Source organism: Ctenopharyngodon idella, chromosome 9, assembly GCF_019924925.1.
Source record: "Ctenopharyngodon idella isolate HZGC_01 chromosome 9, HZGC01, whole genome shotgun sequence".
Classification (NCBI taxonomy): domain Eukaryota; kingdom Metazoa; phylum Chordata; class Actinopteri; order Cypriniformes; family Xenocyprididae; genus Ctenopharyngodon; species Ctenopharyngodon idella.
In genome coordinates, this window is record NC_067228.1 from 7,070,156 (window position 1) to 7,089,992 (window position 19,837).

The 19,837-nt window shown below is 36.8% G+C and overlaps 1 protein-coding gene across 1 annotated transcript in view; it reads right to left on the minus strand.

The window, feature by feature from the left end:
* Positions 1-724: 724 nt before the first annotated feature.
* The window catches only part of ube2e3 (ubiquitin-conjugating enzyme E2E 3 (UBC4/5 homolog, yeast)), a 50,081-nt gene continuing 30,968 nt past the window's right edge, over positions 725-19,837 (minus strand). Inside the window, exons 4-6 of the mRNA XM_051906894.1 lie at positions 10,530-10,662; positions 4,574-4,721; positions 725-1,515 (exon numbers count right to left, since the gene is read on the minus strand). Of these exons, the coding sequence (XP_051762854.1) occupies positions 1,418-1,515; positions 4,574-4,721; positions 10,530-10,662 (379 nt within the window). The 3' untranslated portion in view covers positions 725-1,417. The remainder of the gene's footprint in view (positions 1,516-4,573; positions 4,722-10,529; positions 10,663-19,837) is intronic.

A 19,837-nucleotide genomic window follows, 5' to 3' on the forward strand; every position in this document is an offset into this window, starting at 1 on the left:
CACTGAACACAACAGAAAATGCCTCATATTTAAGAAGTGTGAGGAAAATGCCTGCTCAGTCCTTTGTTCTATTATTTTATGTAACCTTTGAAAAAAATTAGGCATATGTGCAGGTAGCTGTGGTTTAAAAGGGGTTAAATATAGCCCTAAAATGCATTGATAAATGTTAGGAAAAAGGGTAAAAGCCAAATAAAGCCCTTATAAAGAATTTAAAATAAAGTAATAAAGTAATTATGGCATGTTTACAAATGTGGCTGTTCAAAATTCTGGTGTCGGTAATATTTCTGAAAGCATGTATTTGATCAAAAATATAGTAAAAACAGTAATTTTATGAATCATTATGAATATTATCTCATTATAATTTAAAATAACTGTTTTCTATTTGAATATATTTTAAAATGTAATTTATTCCTGTGATGACAAAGCATCATTATTACAGTCTTCAGTGTCACATGATTCTTCAGAAATCATTCTAATATGATGATTTCCTGCTCAAGAAACATCTATTATTATCAGTACTGTGCTGATTAATATTTTTGTGGAAACAGTGATGCATTTTTGGAATTTTTTTTAACATTATCAGTGTCTTTACCATCACTTTTGATAGTCTTAATAGTATTAATTTAAAACTTTTGAAATGGAAGCGTTTTTGACACATGAGTCCGCCACTTTTGAACTAATGGGATCTTAATACCGGTGTAGAAAACAGCACACAAACACTTCACCCGGGGACTGTTTTTTTTATTGTGTTTGAGGGGATCTTACAGTGGTTGCTCATTTCAGCTGAGCTACAAAACGTTCAATGAGATCGCTTCATTACAAACTGACAAAGGTATAACAGATTCACAACAGCATGTACCACAGAACTGGAAATGAGCGTGGGTCTCATATAAATGACATCATTTCTAATAATCTACAGCATGTTTTTCTTTTTTTTTTTTAATCTTTTTTGTAGTTTTCTTTGACTTCATACAGATAATGAATTAGGCTAAAATGCACCATAATATTTGGTTGACTTTAGGAACATTTTCCTTATTACATCACAAAATACATTTTTTATATCCCAAAGAAGCAAGACTTGCAAGTAGGCTTTTAAACAGAACTAAATCTACAGCTACAAAATTCTACTCCGGCAGCCTTTACACCTTGGCGGGTCCTGTCTGCGCTCCCAGTCCGTATCGGGTAAAAACACGGGGTAGAATCAGTATGACATTTACACAGAAGTCCGTATTGTAAAGGCTATAAAGATTTGTTGCACGTTGTAAAGTTGCCTCTCCTGGATCTTTACACTCCTGTGGGTGATGGAAACTGGGGCGGCGGTGGAGAAGAGTGTGGGAAGGAGGGGTGGACAAAGGGAAGCTGGGAAGAAGGGGGTGGATAGGGGTTGAGCGGGGTCTAGGTGTCAGCGGCCCACCGTCTATGTGGCGTATCTCTTGGTCCACTGTCGAGCTATCCTGTCATGCTCTGCTCTGTTGGTCAGGTACTGAGTAGCTATGCTTCCCACCAGAGGATCCGCTGAGAGACGAGAGGGGAAAAAGAAAGAAGAACGGAAAAAAAAAAAAAAAAAAAAAGTGAGACATTCTTATACCCAGGAGTCAGCGAGAACACAGTATTCTGAAAGACGCAGACAGGCGCTGGGAAGGACACAGAGAGAGAGAGAGAGAGAGCAGTGGGAAGTGAGCCATCTTTGAGTGTAAATGAAAGAGCTGTGTGGGATTCAACAGACACATCTGTCATGTGCTGACTCAGCTGACACAACAATGTCAGAGATGTTTGAGACAAACATGGTGACGGCTTCACAGAGGATTCGAAACTGTAGGCCTGTTCCGAAAGGTCGGTTTTCACTTACTTCAAGCAACACAACAATGAAGACCTTAAATGAACATGACTAGACACATGCAACATCAAGACTGAAGTTTAGTCATCAGTTTCAACATCATTCATAAATAAATGTCATCAATCTTTTCTAGATTCAAGGAATTCACTTAACAAAATGTAGGCAGTGTTATTTTAGTATTTTTTATATACTATTATAGTATTTATTAATATTTTGAATTAGCCTTTATTTTTATATTTTCGTTTCCATTTTAATTTTAGTTTAAGTTTTAGTAATTTTATTACATGCTTTTATTTCTATTTTATTGTATTTTTTTTTTAAATCCTTTTATTTAGCTTTATTTTTTTCCTTCAGTTAGTTGCCAAAACAACATTTTGACAAGGCAAAAAGTCTAATTCAAGTATTTTTGAGTTTCTCATCTAATATTTTTTATTTTATTTCAGCTTTATTTCAATTAATGTTGGACATTTTTTAGGGTTGAGATTCTTTGCTATTCAAACAATAATTTTTCATTTGATTTCAGGGTTAGTCTCTGCTGGCATAATGTGTATCAAATTAAATAAATATATTTTTTGCCAGTTTAATTTTCATTTATCTTTATTTGCCCATCGACAGTAGTGACCAAAAGTGAAATCCAGAGGGGAAATTTGTTTTTAAAAGTTTGATTAAATGATCAAAATATGAGGAAAATATTTTATATTTTTTAAATATTTTAAATATGAAGGGAAAAAAACAAAAAAAACAACACTAACTTGGTTAAGGTATTTATCTGACAAAATTATTTGGCAAAAGTGGCAAACTACAGCTACAGGTTTTATTTTACTATGAAAAAAAAACCTCAAAGGTAAAAAAATAAAAAATAAAACATTGACTACAACAAAATCAGTTATTAATATTTGACAATACAGCCACTGCTGTATTTTCAATCACTCTCTGCTCCTGATTCTGCCCGTTTGAGGCATTGTCAGTGTAAAAATGTATATTTTGCGGAATATATCTGAATTTATTTTTCCGATCCTCCTTAAAGGATTAGTTCACTTCAGAATTAAATTTTCCTAATAATTTTCTCACACCCATGTCATCCAAGATGTTCATGTCTTTCTTTCTTCAGTCGAAAAGAAATTAAGGTTTTTGAGGAAAACATTCCAGGATTTTTCTCCATATAGTGGACTTCAGTGGGGTTCACCAGGTGAAAGGTCTAAATTGCAGTTTCAGTGACCTTTGTAAAGTGATTACGTCATGTGTGGCGAAACAGTGCAAGACGAGCATTTGCGGTTAAAAAGTATATACATTTTTATTATTTCGGAAAATGACCAATCGTTTTGCTAGATAAGACCCTTATTCCTCGTCTGAGATCGCATAGAGCCCTTTGAAGCTGCACTGAAACTGCAATTTCGACCTTCAATCCGTTGAACCCCAGTGAAGTCCACTATATGGAGAAAAATCCTGGAATGTTTTCCTCAAAAACCATAATTTCTTTTCGACTGAAGAAAGAAAGAAACATTTTGGATGACATGGGGGTGAGTAAATTATCAGGAAATTTTCATTCAGAAGTGAACTAATCCTTTAAGTCTGTGCTTCAGGACTTGACTGAAGGTCCTAAAGCAGGGTTGTCCAATCCTGCTCCTGGAGGCCCACCTTCCTACAGAGTTCAACCAAAGCCGCTTGAAGGCAAGCCTGCAACCTCAGCTGAAAAAGCGTAACGCCTGCTAACGCTGTGGTATTAAGTGAAGGAGACAAGTGGTTGTTTCTTTTTAATGGATGATAATGGAGAAGAGTCTTCACTGTGCTGAATAAACCGCTTTTGTGAGGAAATAGCTTATTTAATGAATCGACAGCCCATCAGCTAAGCAAAAAAAAAAAAAAAAAAATCTGTTTAATAAGAGAAGTCATGGACAATTGCGCGACTCATTAATTTCTATGGTATCCGCAAACAGCGACTGACTGTCGCACAACTCGAAATTCAACGAAATTCAATGACGTCGTTAAGGCTGTAATGTGATTGGTTATCAAGGCGCACGTGATCCAAGTTAGCCGTTACGGTTTCTCCAATGGTAGAGCCACAGATTCTCATATCTCCCAATAATAAGACCATCTCTGGTTTAACCTAACCATAATTTAACACACCTGAACCGACTAATCAAGGTCTTTAGGATTACTAGATACATCCAGGTAGGTGTGTTGGAGCAGGAAAGAGCTAAACTCTGCAGGAAGGGGTCTCTCCAGGAGCAGGATTGGACACCCAGGGCCTTCAGTCAAAAACATAAACCTTTTAAAAGCGCAAATGAATAGGAAAAATTTCACATGGTCAGATTCATTTTCTAATCAACTGATTTTTATTTTATCTGGTGCGTGTATGTCATGGTGAATCTGAGTAAAGGAATCATGCATTAAGTGAGAGTAATAAGAGAGTAAACATCGCAATGCTCTGCAAGAACATGAATTTGCAGATAAACAGAAAACGATAAGCACAAAAGATGATGTTTTGAAAGTCATTTGGATCCAAACAACACCAGACCCCATTTATTTCCATTCACTGAGAAATTTTTCAAAATATCTTCTTTTGTGCTCCACAGAAGAAAGTAAAGTCATACAGGTTTGAGGCACAGTACATGAATTTTCATTTCTGGTGTTACAGCTCAAACAACTCTCCTATTAACCAACTGTCCTCGTAATTTTTTTCTAGGCTTAAGGCTTGGAACATTTTTCTTCTAAGCCTTGAGTTGCTGTACTCACCTGGATTGCAGTCTGTCAGCAGAGAACAGATGGAAAGCAGGACCTTCGAGATGGTCAGAGCTGGGCTCCAGTTATCCTTCAGGATGTCCAGGCAGATCACACCCTGACTGTTGATGTTGCAGTGATAGATCCTCGTACGGAACGTGACCTGCACAGGAGGAAACCAAAACGATCACAAAACAAGTCTATCTAAAAAGGGCTGATGTTAGCTCACCAGTCCAGAACCACACTTTAATACTCTGGATGCGCTGTAACAGGGCTTTCGTTATAGAGGGGGCTTTTGAGAGCTGGATCACAGCTTTCACTCTCATTAACAGTGCTCTCAGAAACCAGGGCTGAATCCTGAAAGCTATTGATCCAGTGAGACAAGAGAGCCAAGCAAGCTTAACCTGACCCAGCTTCCCAACTGTGTGTCAGTAGCCCTTATCTGGAGTATTGACGACTTATAGCCCTGGCTTACAGGACCAGCGGGACACAACTGATGGCGGTATTGTGGGAGGGCCCAGTCTGCCGGATAAGGGTCAAGAAGTAGTCCGGGTCATGCATTAGTCTGCTCCTTTAGCACATAAAGAGCACTTCTTGTTTGCTCACTCTGCCCCCTGCAGCAGCTACTAAGACGTCCGTCACATGATGCAGCATAAACCGAGCGACCAAAATAACCATGCCTGCCTGGCACAATGTGGGTATTGTATGAACACGGTGGTCTCGGAGTCCGACTCGGTCGAAAACACAGCCAGCATGACACAGGCAGCCAGTGTGAGGCCTCACGGACAACGCTGGGAAACAAAACAAGAGAGAGTTCATGACACTCCCCTATGAAGAGAAAAACCTAGTGAGCTGCCTATAGCATTTTAAGGCACACTACCAATGCAAAGACTGTTCCTGAAGGTGGGCAGCTGCCTTCTAAGATGGCCTTTTTAGTCACATTTAGGCAAACAATACAGAGAAATACATTTCACACCTGAAAAAACATACTGATAGGATATTTTTATCCTAACCTAATATCATAAACATAAAAAAAAAAATCCCACACACTAACATAGCTTGAAATAACAAATAATATTTACTGTTTTGAACATCCCTTTGTGAAGCATTCCTGAATTGAATTTAAGCAGAAATATTAATCCAAGATGGTTGGCAAGTTAACAGAAATGTTGAATGTAAATATACTTACATAAGAATATTTATATAAAAATGAATGGTTGCACTTTTTTAAACAGTACATGTACTTGCATGTACTTAAAGTGTACTTACCTAAGAAAATACTGGGTAATATAAGTTAACTACAGGGGTTAAGGTTAGGTTTAGGTGTAGGTTTAGGGTTAGTACCCAGTTATTGTAATTACTGTACCTAGTATGTACATGAGGAAGAGGACTGTAAAATAAAAAGAAAAAATATGCATTTTTTTCTAAGAATTTAAATATCTAATATTAATGATAAAATAATAATAATTTAACAATTATATTAATATAAATTATTAAAAACAAACATTTTATATTAATTTGATATTGCACTTTTTAATAAAAAGAATAACTATCCCCAATACTGCTGTTATTACCATAATTTATACACATATTATATATACAGTGCACAGCATAAATGAGTACACCCCCTCTAAAACTTCTGAAAGTCAGCAATTACTCAATTACTTAGAAGACATGTTAGGGTTCTTTAGAGATATAATGTTCCAGCAAGCCTGCTTAATCAATTACCAAAGAAGCATGTCAAAATTATTCAGGAAAATGAGATTTTCTTATCAAGGTGATAAAATGTTGTGTAGCAAAAATGAGTACACCCTCCTAAAAGTTACTAAATAAAACTAAATAAATTTTCTGGTGTAAGTTTAAGGCAATGTTTGATCAACAGGTAAGTATGTTGAACTAAAACATTTAAAGAAGTAATTTCTTGACAATTAAAAGTGTTATATAGGCCACTGAATCATTCTCAGACTTAATGCTGACAACAATGGAAGCACTTGTGAGAGAACTGTCAGGAGACTTATTTCTTAGCACAAAAGAGGACAGTGGTACAAGAGGATTACCAAATCATTGTTTAAGTGTGAAAATATAGCAAAAGTAACACAGGAATTCAAAAACAATGGACTTGTGAAAAGGCCTTCATTTTAAGCTTTCATTTAGTGATGAGGGATTTTTTTGCTAGACAAAGAGCAGGAGAAATACCAAGCGAGTGTCTCAGAGCCAGCAAAAGTTATGAAAAGAGTGACTGTTTATCTCACAGAGTAAGATGCAGCCTGCAGAAATGACATGCATGGTTGTTGTTCTCACTGGAACTACCTACTGTAGCCAAAGCACAATAAAGTCAGTTAGCCATTTTCAAAGCCCATATTTACAAAATATAGATTCTGGGAATCAATACTCTGGTCTCATGAGACTAAATCAATCATTTTGGATCTAACATCATCCAAAATGTTATGGTGCTGCTAGAGGAGGAGTACAGTGAGAAGTGCCTGGTTCCCACAGTGAAGTTCAGTGGTAGTAAAGCTCTTATATAGGGATGTATGAGTGCTGAAGGTGTGAGGGAGTTGTGCTTTATCAATGCTGTCATGAATTCCCACACCACTGTGTAATTTAATAAACAAACTTGAAACAGATGATGTTACCTTTTCCTCATTCCCTGCATTGTTGGGCATTTTTTCAACATGACAATGAGGATATGCATTCTCCCAAGGTGAAAAACCTTCTGTGGACATGTATTGCACTCAATCTTAACACCCTTGAGCACCTGTGGGGGATTCTGTAGAGACGAGTTGAGCAACACTCCCCATTAAAGATCAGGGCATTTAAGGAGCTCATCATCCAGGAGTTAAACAGGACAGATGTGACAATTTGTCATGAACTTGTACACTCTGTGCCAAGAAGGGTCAGAGCAGTTATTCAAAATTAAGGAGGGCATATTAAGTGCTAGAATATTATAGATTTGTTGAATTAAATCTAGGGTGTACTCATTTCTGCAATCCTTAATTTAAACAAAATTGGTAATTTACTTATTTTATGGCTATTAACGACACATTTCTCAGATTTTATTATGTATATGTTTAATACATTTTAGTTTTGCCATCTTTCCATGAATTGTATTAGTGATCATAAAGAAAATACATCTTTTGTATTTGTTCATAGGGGGTGTACTCATTTATGCTGTAGTGTGTGTGTGTGTGTGTGTGTGTGTGTGTGTGTGTGTGTGTGTGTGTGTGTGTGTGTATATATATATATATATATATATATATATATATATATATATATATACACACACACACACACTACATAGCACTATTTTTTTATCTGATCAGTCAGTCTGACAATTTTATTTAAAAAACAACTAACTTCTTTTTCTAAGTTCAAAGATATATGACTGCTAGTGAACTTGCTGAAGGTTGAATCCAATTGAAAGTTGATCAAGGCCATGATCAGATCTTTATTGAATTATCACCCTTTTATGCTTATTAGGTACAGTAATAGCATAATTAGCTTAGCAACACAGCTATCTGTGTAGGACAGTCAGGTGGGGTTTTAGAGATTCTTACAGACAGACAGAAATAAAAAAAGAGACAAGACAAACTAAAAGAGAAAGATCTCTTTTTAAAGGCACATAATGACCCAACCAAACTGCTCTGTAAACAAGCCAATGCATTAGAGCCTTTTACAGCTCGACTTAATCGATACTCTTATTTCTAGATAGACTTTTAGGAAGAAACGCCTGTCTCCCTGTCCTTTCCACCCTGCTTCCAAAGACAGAGAGACTCATTCACAAAAGCACAGATTAGTGGACCACAAACCAAGCCACACCATTCAGCGAGTGAGAGCAGGCAGCGACTTCACAGAGCACCGACCCTAAACGAACGTAGGCGAGATCGGCCCCCAAGTTGCTCTGCGTTTCATCTGGTGACAAAAGAATGAGGGGGTGTGGGCCGCCGGCTCTGCCCGGCATCCACCGCAGAGGATGAATCCTGTTTATAATTAGTGGATTAGAGCTTTGCAGTGGCTTGATCTGAACAAAGAGCCCCCACCAGCCCATGAGCTTTATATAAACTTGTTGTTTACAGATGCCGCTGACGGTCTAGATGAGGGCCAGACTGAGGCGAAGAGCCACTCAGAGTGGTGCAAATTCCCAAACATGCTGAGGAAGGAGATTCGGATGCTAATTAATCCGAGATGGCGTGGTTGACACTTTCACCTTTATAGCCCGAGCAGGAGTAAATCAGCTTCCCTAAACCACATTGCGGCCTGTCGGCATCTCGCTAGTTGCTTTACGCTGGAAATAGCCAGTGCTCGGAAGGAGTATGTACAGCCATCCAGCACACAAAATAGCAGACAAACACAATCGTTCAGCATCACATTATCCTTGAGGTATTTTAACAGAGGTCAATACCTGTTCTGAATGATCCATTACAGAACGTCCTTGGTAGACCTAATAAATCTTAATTAAAGGCCACTGCTCTTTTGTGACCAACTATAGGCTAATAATAGCAAAGCACACATACAAAGATGGGTTCAACTTAAAGTGTCTACTTGAGAAAATGCTTCTATTTTGTATTTTACTATTATAGTATAGCATGGCATAGAATAGATTTTTCCATTACAAATTACACTACTGGTCAAAAGTTTGGGGTAAAAAAAAAGAAATCAATAATTTTATTCAGCAAGGGCACATTAAATCAAAAGTGACAGTAAAGACATTTATAATGTTACAAAAGTTTTCCATTTCAAATAAATGCTGTGCATTGAGATTTCCATTTCTGTTAACAAAATATCAAACAGGAAAAATGGTTTTCAACATTAATAATAATAATAAGAACCATTATTAATAACTGAACACCAATAATAATTGAGCAAAACATCTAACATTGTTAGATTATGCTGAACTGATCATTTACATTTACATGTTAGAAATGTCATGAGACTTAGATTTATGAATTTATAATCACAAGAACAGTACCAAATGGCTGATACAGCTGTTTTAAGCTCTGTCCCATATTCAAGAACAAGTTTCAAGATTCACTCTGAAGTGCTTCTAAATACATTCCAATCCATTTGATTTTGCATTTAGATTGAGAGCCTGTTATGAAGCCTAATGAGCTGCCTATGCAGGTTCAAAACCATGATTATTCTGTCTTCTAAAATGCCTTCTTTTGGCAAGTATTTCATGTATCATTCACTTAAAGGGTTAGTTCACCCAAAAATGAAAATTCTGTCATTAATTACTTACCCTCATGTCTTTCCACACCCGTAAGACCTTCGTTCATCTTCGGAACACAAATTAAGATATTTTTGATAAAATCCGATGGCTCAGCGACACCTCCATTGCCAGCAAGATAATTAACACTTTTAAATGCCCAGAAAGGTACTAAAGACATATTTAAAACCGTTTGTGTGACTACAGTGGTTCAACCTTAATGTTATGAAGCGACGAGAATACTTTTTGTGTGCCAAAAACACAAAATAACTACTTTATTCAACACTATGTAGTGATGGGCAATTTCAAAACACTGCTTCATGTTAGAAAAGCTTTCCACCGCTGGAGAGACCCTAAGTGGGAAGGCTTGAAAACAGATGACAAGGTTGCGTTGTTTCTGCTCCATACGTGAGTAACATTGGTTTTGAGCGTGTGCTGGTGCCACTTTTTACAACTTTACAACTTTGGTTTGTATATACTCGTGTACTGTATGTTAATTTTTTGTTCTTCTTTGTCGTTCGTCATCTTAGCTTTATTTTTCACAAAGCTTTATTTTGCTTCACTTTTGCTATGATAAAGCAACATCCACTCTTGCATTGCATATTCGTGCAATTTGGGGGCGGGGCAATGAAGGGAGGTGTGTGTTTGTTTGGGTTTATTTCAAATATCAACAGTGTTCAACAACGATTCTCAGAAATCGCTTACAGCACCCTTTAAAACCTAAAAATAGTGAATAAAAAGGGAAGAGATGTTTCTATACTGTACCTTTGGTGGCTTGAAGGGGTAATCGGACGAGAAGGTGATATCCAGAAAGAACACTCCCCCCTCATAGACTGAACCTGGAGGCCCCAAGATGGTGGATCTCCACTCATAGATATTGTCGCCTTTGGGTCCCGCACTGAAAAAACACAAACAAACACAGGCCATGGTGATTTAGTATCTTTCACCCAGACTAAAATGTCAGCCAATATTTGGCCATTTTGAGAATACAGCACTGGCTGATTAACAGAAGCATCCCTTCTGTCAATTCCAAAGTCTACCAACATTCAAACGGATAATAATAAATGATAACATGTTGATAATGATAACTTTTGTATTACATGTATGACGCCACAAAATACTTTTTAATGCAGCACAGAGGTGGCATGAAAATATATACACACATGGATCACAATTGCAGGACACAATGTAGCACTTGAAAGTTGACAAAGACAAAGAAAACAAGATGTGCTCTGATTGACAATGGCAAATTTAAGGTCACTCTCTTGTGGCATTGAACAATATTAATGAAATAAAATAGCAGGTTAATTAAATTAAATAAAAACAACATAACAGGTTATTAAAATCAGCATGAAACGGAAGTTGCTTAAGTATTTGCTTCCCTATTGTGACGTATATCCGAGTGAAATGGTTTCCTGAACTAGAGAAGAAAAAAAAAAAAAAAAAAAAATGTAGGGCGGGACTTGATTTTGTCCATGGGGAATTGATTGGATGGTCGTGGTTTGCTATTGCTGTGATCTCATGTGATAGACATGCTGTCCCACCATCGTGCCAGAAAACACATCAGAGAAGAGATGTCGTTGCAAGAGGGAGGGTAAGGTTACTTTGATTATAGATTACAAAGGCACATGAAGTAAAAAAAAAAAATATATGTGCATGAGAGAATCACTTATATTAAATACTGAAATATTCCATAAATACAAAAAACACTGTCAATTTTTGATTCCATGGTGGCTTTAAATCCTCTTATAATGTTTGTATTGACAGGTCAGAGCAGACCTACGTTAGTATGACAGAATCTATAGACTGAAAATGCATCAGGGATTGTTTTGAAATGATCTGAAATCGGATCAAATTGTGTAGTGCCTAAAGAACAAGCCAAATATCTGCAACACAGGTCATGGAGAAGGGGATTCAGAGGTCAGATTGAGATAAAGGAACAACCACACAAACCTGGCTAATGGAGGAAAATAAGGGCAATGAAGGAAAAAATAAAGGCCCACTCAAAGTGATCCTCTGCTGGAGAGACCTGCCTCTAATGGAGGAGACAGGTGAATGTAGCAGACGCTGCCGTAAGCATGCACTTATCCTCAGCATCTATTGCTCAATTAGCATGTGATGAAACGCTCATCTCTGCCAGCAAGTCACCAGCCTACACACTGGATATCCACTCGTGCTTTAGAGCGAGAGAAGACGGCTGTCAAACCCAACGCGGCATAAAGTGGAGGGCCAAGAATAGGCGGGATTACAGCAAAGCAGAAAGATAATAGGAACGGACGGCGTGAAGAGTAACAGAACAATTCATTGCCGCCATGTAGCTTACTTAATTCTTTGAGCCTGATAAATTATCCGGGACTCTCTCGCACTGCAGCGAGGGTGGAAAAATGCATCGAATACAACAGAGAGCAATAAATGGCAGATTAAGCAAAAGCAACCTGCTACATAGATCATTTAACTGCACAACGACATGCAGGGTTGTCTTTGGCCATTGCTTATCGCCATAAAATCAACACATGACATTTAGAGAGGCTTTAGATCACGTCAAAGTGAATCATATAACCGTAGCTTACAAGGGGAAAAAATGAGGGAGAAATAGAAAAATCTTTTTAACGCCTCTGAACATCAATCTGACAGGCCTTCAGTAGGGTGTTTAGTAAAAGCGAGGTGAGCTTCATGCCAGCGTAACGCTTTGCCCCGGTCCTGTCAGCGGTTCTCAGCGTTGCCGCAGAGCAACTAAATTCATATGAAAGGAAGTGTGGAACCTTACCATAAGGATGTGGAAAATTACTTCATTTCATAATCGATTAGTCGGTGGGTTGCCTGAACCACTAGTTGACAAACTGTCTAAAAAACTCTGGTTTTAAGTTCATCCAACCCCAAATAGAAGCATTTCTTATGCACAGAATGAAGGTGCCTTTTCGAAGTTATTATTTATCAAGGATGCATTAAATTGATCAAAAGTGACACTAAAGACATTTATAACGCTACAAAATATTTCTATTTTAAATTAAATGCTGTTGTTTTGAACTTTCTATTCATCCAAAAATCCTGAAAAGCTATTCCGGTTTCCACAGAAATTTTAGGTGCACAAATTACTTTTTTTTTTAAAAATAAAATGAATAAATAAATAAAATAGAAGACTGTTATAATTATAACTGTTATAATATTGTTTTTCTGTATATTTGATCAAACAAATGCAGTCTTACTTACCATTCAATATTTAAAAAACATTAAATAACATTTTTTTTTTTTTTTTTAAATGTACCAACCCAAAACTTTTGAACAGTAGTGCATTATTTATTTAGTTCAAATAATCAGTGAATCATTCAAATGAATTATTGAAACAAACTCTCCAATGATGTGATAGACATTGGTGGGCCTTTTAAAGGGTTAGTTCACCCAAAAATTTTAATTGTAACATTAATTACTCACCCTCATGTCGTTCTACACCTGTAAGACCTTCGTTCATCTTCAGAACACAAATTAAGATATTTTTGATAAAATCCGATGGCTCAGTGAGGCCTCCATTGACAGCAAGATAAGTAACACTTTCAGATGCAAAGGTACTAAAATCATATTTAAAACAGTTCATGTGACTACAGTGGTTCAACCTTAATATTGTCAAGCAACGAGAATACTTTTTGTGTGCCAAAAACCCCAAAATAACGACTTTAACAATATCTAGTGATGGGCCGATTATAAAAGGTTGAACCACTGTAGTCACACAAACTGTTTTAAATATGTTTTAGCTTTCTGGGCATTTGAAAGTGTTAACTGTCTTGCTGGCAATAGAGGCCTCACTGAGCCATTAGATTTCATCAAAAATACCTTAATTTGTGTTCCGAAGATGAACGAAGATCTTACGGGTGTGGAACGACATGAGGGTGAGTAATAAATGACAGAATTTTCATTTTTGGGTGAACTAACCCTTTAAGTCAACCCTGAACACAGCTTCATTCTCACTTGGAAAACTCAAAAATACTAATACATTTTGATATATGCAAATTGCAAAATTGTCTGACATGGATGACAAACCAAATCTTGTGAAAATCTTGGGAAAGACTGCTGCTGCCGCATCTGTCAATTGCATTTCATGTGTTTACATAACTTCTTCAATATGGGGAATGCACAGACATTTTGCAGTAATGAGCAGCTGCTGCTAATGTGGCTCTATGTATTAACATCTATGGTAAAGTGTCTGCCTGCCCTCTTGTTGCTGGACTGTGAAGATTTGAAGCAATTATGTTGACGTTGAAGAGCCACTCGTAACAGATTTAGCAAACTCTTAACGGGAACATAACAGTGGCAAATGATTGAAAAAAGCCACTGTTAATAGCCGAATGAGTCCTTTAGACTCCAATGAATTCTTGGCAATCAAGTGGACAATCGTGTTTGTTGAGGCCAAGGCTGACACATGCTTCTCGGAAACACACAATCACCTCCACATGGTTTCCAGAAAATATAAGAGATTCATACAGGAGGTGGCAAGATAAAAGGATCAGAACTACACAGAAATTATACAGAGTAAAATGATACATTCACAATGCAGCAGAATATATCGTCAGTTCAATTTTGAGTGCTAAATATGGTTAAGGTATAGTTAAGGCAATAAACCTGTGCTTCAATGAAAAATAATTTAAACACTAAATGAAAACATTTTTATTCATTTAAATTAACCAGTGTAATTGGGAGAAAAAAAAAAATATCGTTTCATGACTACAAAATTAACTAAAATAAAAAGGCAACAACACTATTGTCCCAGACCGGGGTTTTTTAATTTTTTCTAATTAAATTTGGATACTTTGCTGTTTTTAACCCAAATTTGGGTGATATATGGACAAACCCAACCATTAGGTTACATTTTTTAATTAAATTGGGTTTGTCTATATTTGACCCAAATTTGGGTTGAAACAACCCAGCATTTTTTAGAGTGAAAATTGTTACATAATATGCTATAAAGCTACACTAAATAAACCAAAACTAGTAAATTCTCAAACTAAAACGAACAATGAGTGATTTTCCAAATTTAATTGGAAAAAATTTAAAACTCTGGTCTGGGACTGGGTGCAACCCTACAGAGCCCCTAAAGGGACATGGTAAAGGTTGAAAAATGCAGTTGGAGGAAAATATTCCCCTAAGAAACTTTTGCGTTCACTCACAAAACTTTTGAGTTCTCAGAGAAACTTTGCACTCGTTCGGTTTTGTTGGAGGAAAAACTATATTTCAGTGCTTCTGGAAGTGAACGCAGTTTCTCAGGGAAATGCAATACTTCTGAGAGAGAACACAAAAACATTGAAATATAATTTTTCTTCCAATTTCATAATTTTTTTCCATCATTTCCCCATGTCCCCTTAGAGGCTCCATAAAAAAACCCAAATACTGTGCACTACACTTAAAGGATCAGTTCACTTTAAAATGAAAATTACCCCAAGCTTTACTCACCCTCAAGCCATCCTAGGTGTATATGACTTTCTTCTTTCTGATGAACACAATCTGAGTTATATTAATAAATATCCTGACGCATCCGAGCTTTATAATGGCAGTGAACGGGACCAACGAGTATAAAGCTCAAGAAAGTGCATCCATCCATCATAAACGTACTCCACACGGGGGATTAATAAAGGCCTTCTGAAGCGAAGCGATGCGTTTATGTAAGAAAAATATCCATATTTAACAAGTTATAAAGTACAATATCTAGCTTCCACCAGACCGCCTTCCGTATTCAACTTAGGAAGAAAGTTCCTAAAGTGAAAAAATCTTTTAAACAAATTGGTTTCAATTTTTTTTTTTTTTTTTTTTTAAATTGTCAATTTCAAAAGATTGTTACTGTCTTAAAAGTTTTGTGTAGGGGTTTCAGGTAAACCTGAAGCAGGTACGAGGAGGAACGCCTGCGTTCCATAACCACATTTATGATGCAATTACAACAAATACCCAGTGTCGATGTTATATAACCTGGAAAGTATGTTAGCAGTGAATTTCAGGCAGTAATCCTGCTCAAAAACAGGGGCGACCTCAATAATCCAGCGACCCTATGGAAGGCAGCTCTGCCACCGCTGCGATTGGCTCTGGGCTCGGGTATTGTGTAATCCAGCACTCCCTCGAGGCGCACACACACTATAATCACCTCAAATGTGTTTGCAGTTCGCCCACTTCCTGTAGCACACATTTCTCTCTGCAGAGACTGCTTTAATGACCAAGCAAGGACTTGTTATCCTTTAACGCTTCAGAGCAAACTCCTACCATTTAACAAAACAAGCTTCCGTTCAGATTCTTACACACTCTTGAAAGAAGCAAGCCTTTATGATATTAAGCTACCGCTGTGACTGGGGAATCGAAGCCTGCTGGCTCACCAATCTATCAGCTTGTCTATGAAGAGCTCCGGGTGTAGCAGATTACACAGAAGATAGTCCTGAGAAACTAATTAAGTTAACCTTAGCGCAAACATATACCATTTATCAATCTCCATCCATCACTTCAGATAACCCAGAAAGATGGTGAGGGCAGGCGAAGAACTGGAGAATGGAGTCACAATTCTGCACTGAGGTCTTATATTAAATTATATCAAAAGTCTACCTACTCTGTACACACAAAGAAACCAAAGTTTCCACTAGTAGTGAAATAGCTTGCATGTTAAAAAATAAAACGGAGTACTGTTCGCCTCCCACAGTTTGGCAAGTCTGCACCACGGTTCATCTTCTGTCCAACAACGCCTCTGAAAATACAAATGTTAATGGTTTATGAACCTTAGAGTGCCAATATTAAAAGGTAATTATGGTAATTTCCTGTATATAAAAAAAAAAAAAAAAAAAAAAGCCTTAGAAAACTATAGAGTATGGGTGCAAATGCGAGTGCAACGGTCAAACTTTCGTCTAGCGAATGTACATAGAAAACCAATGGAAAAGCAGTACAATGGAATGCACAGATGTGTACTGTGCAAACGGCCCATTACAATATTTTACCAATTTACAGCATAACATTAAAAAAACAAAAAAAACAAAAACATATATATATATATATATATATATATATATATATATATATATATATATATATATATAAGTTTTATTCATTTTATTTTTTAAACAGTGTCAAAACTTGTATCTTCAGTAAACAAGGTTTTGAAAAATAGATCTGGCTTGGAATAAGAACCTTGGAATAAAGCTTGGTTCCCAAATCTGTTGCTGTACAGTTAGGGATTTAATAAGTAACTTAAACAACTATCTGAATATAAATCTAAGTAAGATGTAACATGAGTTCTGAGAGTCAGAAACAGGGTTGTAAAAATTCCGTCAATCTATTATTACCCACCATTTTAGTTTACATATTTTAATGATAAGACATTTAATAGCTTTTGTTTTTTGTTCACATTTTCATTTTTAATCATGGACTTACAGGATGAGCCTATAGGCTAGATTATGCATTTATTTATTTATTTATGAAGAGAACAGATGAACAGAGACAGTGTGTCACTTTTCATGTTCAACACCACACAAAGTATGTGCCTGAACAGGCAAATATGAACAACGCTAAAAAATATTGATTACTCGATTTTAAAGGGTACATAACACACACAGTTTACGCCAATCTCATGTTAATCTTGAGTACCTATAGAGTAATATTGCATCCTTCATATATCTGAAAAGTCTTTAGTTTTATCATATTTATAAAAGAAAAATACGTTGTTCTGTTTATTTCCGAAAAAAGCCGAGCTCCTGGAGGTGTGCCGTGGGCAGAGCTAAAGAGTCACGAGCATGCACAGCTTTTGCGTAGCGATCGTCTGCAAGTTGCAACATCAATTTAAATAAAAAGGGAACAAAAACGTTCGTGTTGTTTACATTATATGCACTTGTGCGCCGATTGCAGACAAAACACAGACATTTGATGCAGTTTTACTCACCGGCTGCGGTTCTGACTCATAACCGGGATCTATCGCTGGGACTCAGTCTAAACCAATCTGCAAATCCAGCGTCGAACTGGGACTTGTTTACAAAATATTCGACACCAAAATTTCGGGAACAAACAAACATACGTGCACAACTCCATTGCTGCCCCAGAAAAACAAACTGTTCCCTTAACGCTGGGTTCTTTGGAAAGATGAAAAAGGTTATCTTTCCCTCACAACCAAAAACAAACTTCTTTGGTGACATTGTTGAAATATCTCTCGGCTTCCGTAACCTGAACGAAGCGCTTTGATGGGCGTGCTCTTGCTCTCGCTCTGGATGATGTGTGCGCACACTTATCAGGGAGAAGTGCCCATACAAGGAATTCCCGCCCTTTATGACGTGATACAGGGCCATACTCAGAAAAAAAAATTCAGAAACTTATCTGTATCCGGAAGGAGTGTATTTGGCACAGAAATACTCCGTCATACATCCAACTCGTGTTTTGAAACTTTGGCCAATCTTTTAGTCTATGCTGTTTTCAGATGATGAATAAATAGAACATTGTAGCATGCCTCCCATCCAATAAATTGCAATAAGCTTTGTGCTTTGTTACTTTTTACATGAAACAAGTCTCAGATTTCAAATTCTGTCCATTATGTTACGAAACTCAAACAATAAATTCCGTTTTGACGCTCTTTAATGTGGCATGACAGATCACTGTTGCCACCTCAGATCAAGCGTACCGGCACGTGAATGGATCATCTCTTCCGGTTTACTACTAGTTACAGCACGAAATAAACATGAATGAACATCAGAAGGTATGTTAAAAGATACAGTACAACTTACCAAAATTCTTATCATATCGCTTAATCAGCTTTTCAACCGCGGAAGGACGTCAATAAAACAGCTTTTAAAAATGTCGTTATTTTACATTTACCTCAGAAAAGCCATTCAGTGATTGTAAACTCGACAGTCAGCTAGAAGAGGAGCATTTTGCTAAATATATGCGCCATACTACATTATTACGTTTTTTCTTTATTTAATTTATTTTTGAATAAATCCGTCAAGTTGTCATGACAGCCCCCATTTAAATGTTTATATTAAAAAAAAAAAAAAAAAAAAAAAAAAAAAAAAAAAAAATAACGATAACGAAAAATTGCCAGTTAATGCGAGTCCGCACATCCTCCCAAACACTTCTCACAGTGCGAGCATACAACAAAACCTGTTGTATGAGCTCACCGGAGATATGGGTTCATCATGATTGATTAATAATAGTAATATCAGCAATTGGGAAAATATGCAAGCTGGGCATCAGCATCACAATCCAATATATTCTTGCATGTGTGAACCACTAAGCCATAGCTCCAATATCAGTCAATTCTATAAAACAGCAAAAACAACAAACATCCTCTTAACAGTCATAAATTTACATTGATTCATTGCAATTCTGAAACAACTGTTCAAATATATGTTCTCACACTTCACAGCAGAGCAGAGGGGAATATGTCAGCAATTAAAACATAATATTAATAAAACCATACTCGCTTTACATGCTGTAATAAATCACATGCCACTCAACATTAAATTTCCCAGCGAACACACACAGAAAATGTCAGGTAATATTCAGCGGCAGAGTCAATGACCTGATGCTGATTTTAAAATTGGCCACAATTAATGCACTAACCTCTGGGGCTGGGCTTTATACTTTTTCTTTCAGCTATCAACCCCCCGTTCCTCTGCTCCTGCTGGCTTACACAACTATAATCAACTGCCTGCCAGTGTCCCACTCTGTTATTTATCTGACAATTGGAATAAAGTCATGGTCAGACCTGTAATTATGATGACATTATATGAATAACTATAATTTCAGCTCTTAAAATGTCAAATTCTGGGCAATTTATTACTATACAAAGAGCAAAAGAGAAGAATCAAACAGAACAATGTCATTTGCCAACATCAGTATGCTATGAAAAAAACAGAAAGAGAAAAATTCATAATCAGGGAAACACTGTTGTATATATCTTGTTGATATATTTCGGGCAAGCTGATGAGGGACATAAAACGCTTGTCCCCTTTTTAGGCTTTTGTTCACATTACAGCCATGAACTATGATTAGCTACTTGATATTGTTAGATTGTTAGCAGGTATTATTAGGGGGAGGGACTTTCTCATTCTAGGACAAATTACTTA